This window comes from Populus nigra, chromosome 18, assembly GCF_951802175.1.
Source record: "Populus nigra chromosome 18, ddPopNigr1.1, whole genome shotgun sequence".
In the NCBI taxonomy this organism is placed as follows: Eukaryota; Viridiplantae; Streptophyta; class Magnoliopsida; order Malpighiales; family Salicaceae; genus Populus; species Populus nigra.
Window position 1 is genome coordinate 923,265 of NC_084869.1, and position 5,116 is coordinate 928,380.

General features: G+C 32.7%; 1 protein-coding gene across 1 annotated transcript; it reads right to left on the reverse strand.

Annotated features, from left to right (window-relative positions):
- Positions 1-765: 765 nt before the first annotated feature.
- LOC133678509 (uncharacterized) lies at positions 766-3,666 on the reverse strand. The gene is made up of 3 exons (XM_062100823.1): positions 3,489-3,666; positions 1,366-3,232; positions 766-1,266 (listed from the first exon to the last, which is right to left on the reverse strand). The coding sequence occupies exons 1-3, from the start codon at positions 3,620-3,622 to the stop codon at positions 1,063-1,065; spliced, it is 2,205 nt and encodes a 734-aa protein (XP_061956807.1). The 5' UTR covers positions 3,623-3,666; the 3' UTR covers positions 766-1,062.
- Positions 3,667-5,116: the final 1,450 nt, after the last annotated feature.

A 5,116-nucleotide genomic window follows, 5' to 3' on the forward strand; every position in this document is an offset into this window, starting at 1 on the left:
ATTTATTAAATAGTGTTTTATTTTATTTTATTTTTTATTTTTTAAAATTTTATCTTCTACAACGCAGCCTTCTTATTCTTTTTTTTTTAGTTTAACTTTTTTTTTAATTTCAATTTTTAATATTAAATTATTTTTAAAATTATATTTCATAATTTTTTTAATTTATTTTATATATAGTTATACCATCTCATGAAGTTAGTTTTTTTTTCCTTTCAATTTCAACTTTTAATATTTAATCTATTAAAAATAGAGTTTCATAAATTTTTTATTTGCTTTTTATGAAATTATCCAGGTCAAGAATTTAACAGGTTAGTCTAAGTTAGTTTGAGTTTTTTTTTTATCTTTTTTTAAATGATTTTTTTTAATTTCATCTTTTAACATTGAATTGATTGAAAATTAAGCTTTATAATCTTTTTGGATTTACTTTATATTGGGTTATCCCGATCCCATGACCCGAATCACGGATTTAACAAGTTAATTCGAGTAGTTTTTTATTTCATTTTTAAATTTAATATATTTGTTTTTAAAATTTTTTTTTTCAACATTAGGTTGATTAGGAGTTATCTTTTATAATTTATTTTGATTTGTTTTTTATAAAACTATCATGATCTCATAATCTAGATAACATATTTAATAAGTTAATTTGGTATATTATTGTCTCGATATTTAAAAAATAAATATCATTAAACATATTATTATATCAATATTTTTTAAAAATATCATCTACTATGCATCATATTTTAAGTTTTTTTTAAAAAAAACATGTTAATAATATTTAAACAATTTTTTTATGTTAAAAAATTAATTTAACCCATATCACAACAAATTCAAATAATTAAACTTATTCTAAAAACAAACATGATAGGCAGTATCCATTTTTGGGCAGCTGCTTCACAGTAAAAATCAAATTGTTGAAATGTTCGGTTGTTATTTTTATGACTCTGTTGGCACGTGACAAATGGTCAATGTTTTTGTTTGCCGCATTGAGGCCACATGATTATACATGCACCAGCTCGCTGGAGAGTAATGCTTGAGAAGACCAAACTTTCTCAGCAGAGCTTTTTATTCTCCCTCATTTCTGTCCGCCTCTGCTGTTGACAATCTATCGAGAAGCGTCAACTCCTCATAGAGAAGCCATATATGAGTGAGAAACTCTCCACCTTGTCTGAGTTGTTGTGCGTGCTGATTTCCGCTGCTTTGTCTTCCGGCATGGTATAGAAATTCAAACCAGCAACTGCCAATTGCGTCCCATTTTTTCTCCATGCGCTGACAGCACATACGTGAAGAAGGAATACATTACAAGCAAAAAGAAGGGGGGAATAAGGGAAATTAAATACGAAGATTACACAGATATGTAGGTGACACCTCTTTTTCAGTCTTAGTCTGCAAGCAGTTTGTCAGGTGATTAGCAAGCACGCACCCCAAGGATAAAAGGGATCCACTCAGTTGTTGCTCTATTTGATTTTCACCGGTAATTGAATCCTTGTGCCGCTCGAACAACCATTTGGAAGCCTCGATTTTAATCTTATGTTTTCTTTCTCTCTGGGTGCAGACTTGATCATCTAACTTTGATTCAAATGATGCAATTTCTTTCCTGCCCTCATCACAAGTGCCTTCAAAGTTGATCTGACCAATTGCCCCACTTGCTGGCAACGTTTCAGGTGAAATGGCGAGGAGATACATCATATATCTGGAGATGCGCTTGCTCATTTTCCAGTTCAATACAACAGTTTCTGCACTACCAGATGGTCTGGTTTCTTTTTGGGTGAAATAATCATGATCTAGGTGATAGCATAGTTCTGTAGCAATGTGCCAAACTATGATTGTCTGCTGTAACTCTATTCCAGTACTTAATATATAAACGGTGTCCTTGGGCAACATAGAACGCAACGACACAGATCCTCTCCACGAAAGTGCCATCATACTTTCTGTGCCCTGGCTTTCTTTAATTATAGACCAAAATTTCTTGGAATGCATGACTAACCATTCCTTCAAATCCTCTGGGACTTGAGGATAAGTAGCATATCGTTGTTTTTCTAGCTTTTGGTTGATTTTCAAGAGCTCTAAGATTCCACGAAAACCCATGGGTTTTTCGTTGAAGAAGTAGCTTAGCAAATTGAATTGACCCATGTAATTTGACCATCTATGATTTCTATGTATTAGGAGAGAAGTAATGTATCGTGAGAGGCTAGGGAAATTATGTTTTCTCATCCAGACAAGAGTACGGTCTGAGAATAGGAATGCAAGTGCCGCATAAAGCTCCAAAACAATTGCCACAACAAGCAAAGAAAAAGTAATGCAAAGATCGACCTTTGAGTACTTATGTACGTTGTGGGGGCCCAAAGAAAATAACACCAGCACAACGCTGGTGAGAAGAAAACTGGTGAGCCGCAAGACAATTCCACAGGGGGTGTAGGACACTAGTGCCTTCGTATACAGAAGGTCATACATAAATCCAAGCTGAATTTCAATTACCTTAAAAGCATCTTTAGGAGATATTTTCTCCAAAAGATTTGAGGTCACTTCTTGATGTTTAGCCAATATGGACGGTTCTATTGCAGTTGTTGAAACACCTGCTAAGAGGCTCTTAGCCATCTCGAACATCCTATAGGAGACTTGAAGTAATTTATCATCAGAAATATTAGAATAATCTTGAACATCAGAAATAGGCTGCAAGATATTATGATGAGGGGATGTTGATGCTTTACTACGCTGCTCATAGCTTGCAGACCACAGGACCCATGCTCTTTCTCCATACTTAATCAGCCCTGCCACCATTATTGGAATTGTTAGAAATGAAACGCGGGACCCTGTCCACCCTGCGGAAAGGATGTAAAATGCAAATCCTGTCTGGCCGACCAGTTGAAGCAAGTTCCTTGACCATAATTCGTTGTCCTCCAAAGAATACGCAGTGATTGTGTCAGGCCCACCCAAGTGCAGTAAGAGAAAAGGTGCCCAAAATGCTGTTAGCTCGAGTTGTGCATCCAAAGGCCCAGAATGATAAGAAAATCGATTTGTGAGGATACCAAGTGCAGTTGTTGCTATTAAATCTGCGAGTAAGTAAGCAGGCCACACAATAATCTTGATCCAAATTTTGTTAACATACTTCCTACGATTGCCGAGAAGGATGAGTATCACTTGGAGTAAGAGGCTAAGCAAAACCAATGCTTGCAGCTGCCATTCATTCCACAGTTTCTTCAAACATGGATAGAGTGCCTCCATCGGTATCGTCCTATATGTATGCAATGAAACAATCAAATTACAAACAATTGAAACAAAATTGCAACAATCAGATTCAAAAAAAGTAAAGTAGATATGTATACATTTTAATTCATGAAACAAAAAATAGAAAATAATTAAGTTACTTCAATATATATTCCATATGAACATAAAGAAAATCGAAGCTGACAGTATGCGTTCACCTAGTACGTAGAATGCAAATTAAAGGAACTTAGTTAACATCATTCCAGAAATTAATATGCGTTTACCTCTTTATAAGACGATGCTTGTTAAATTTCGGCCGCGAAATATGATAATTCAGCTGAGAGAGAATATTCTGAAAGAGAGATTGAAAGATGAAACCTTGTTGATTGATGTTATGGTTCTTGAAGTTCACATGCATAGAACTAGCTAGCAAACGAATATCGTTAGTACTTGATACCCTTGCTCTCCTGATCAAGAAAAGAATTTTTATAAAAGGGAAAGCTTCTAATACAACAGGCAAACATCTATGTTCTATTTTAAATAACCGAGAGCTTTATTAGTAGGCAGAACACCATTGAGATCGAGAATGGTATTTTGGATGAAAACAAGTACAAAGATATTGTCCTTCCTAGTAGAATGGTCCTGATTTCACTATATTTTTTACCAGGATTGGAACGTATCACAAGAATATTCTTTTTAGTGGGGCGAAAACTCTAAAAAGAAAAATTATCTATCTTAATATGATCAAGGGAGTCTAATTCAAACCTCTCAGGGTAAAATAAGAACAACCCTACATTCAAAGCTCTCCCTCTATAATTAGCAAAAACTTGTTTCAATCGTAAGAAATTCGAACAACTACTTTAAATACAGTATCATAAAGTAGTGAACTTATAAACTAAATGAAAATTGACATATATAATACAACTAGTTATTTCGCGTGAATTTTCATAACCCTACTATGTAAAAATGAGGTATACATTTAAAATGCATATCCTAGTCATTATATATATTATGAACGATATGAAAATGGAGCAAGTAATCTCTTTTTTTTATCCAAGTGAGGGTCTTTTTAGTTTGTATAGTTCAATTGTTGATCCAAAGAAATTCTACCATAAAATTAGATAGTTTGGTGGGTAAGATAGTTCCATGCTTGTGGAACATATAATTCTCTTCACCTTTTCTTTTTGTTCCGTGAATGTTGATGTTATGCATGTTCCTCTACCTTTCTTCTTCACTTTTTCACAAGGTAGTCTTATGAAAATTATGAATTAATTCCAAACTTGCATGCTATGCCATCCTGTGAGAATTCAATTAAAGCTACATTGTTTTATATATGTTGGAAAAATTGTTTAAAATCATAATTAATGGAGATATTTAAAGCCAAATTAAAAGTGAGGTTAACTTATTTTTAAAGTTAAAACTTGGTTGAAATTTAATCTCTAACATAAACTCTTTATATGAAAAATTAATATGATTTAAACAAATTGTGAGTGAATAAACAATTAATTTCAAATAACTTTTTGGTGGTATATTTTGAAGAAAACCCAAAATTCTCTATCCCACTTAGAAAACAAATAAGCTTACCTTATTATTTATATATTGGGAAGGTTAAAAGTTAAAATTGAATCCAAAAAACATTCAAAGTTTTTAAAGGAGAGATATCTTAAGTAAAATAAGCGTTGGGCTCAAATCCATGCATGCAACTTGGCTTGGGCTTCAAGTTGGATTTGAGTGTGAGTTCATTGTAAAATAATTTTTTAAATAATAAAATATTATTTTTTATCAACTTAAATTTGAGCTTGGGTCTCATCTATGAAAAATTATTTTCTTCATGATTAATTTTTTCTAGAAGGATTTTCTACAAACCTGAATAGTTTTTTAAGTTAAAAAACATCGTATTTGAAGTAAACAT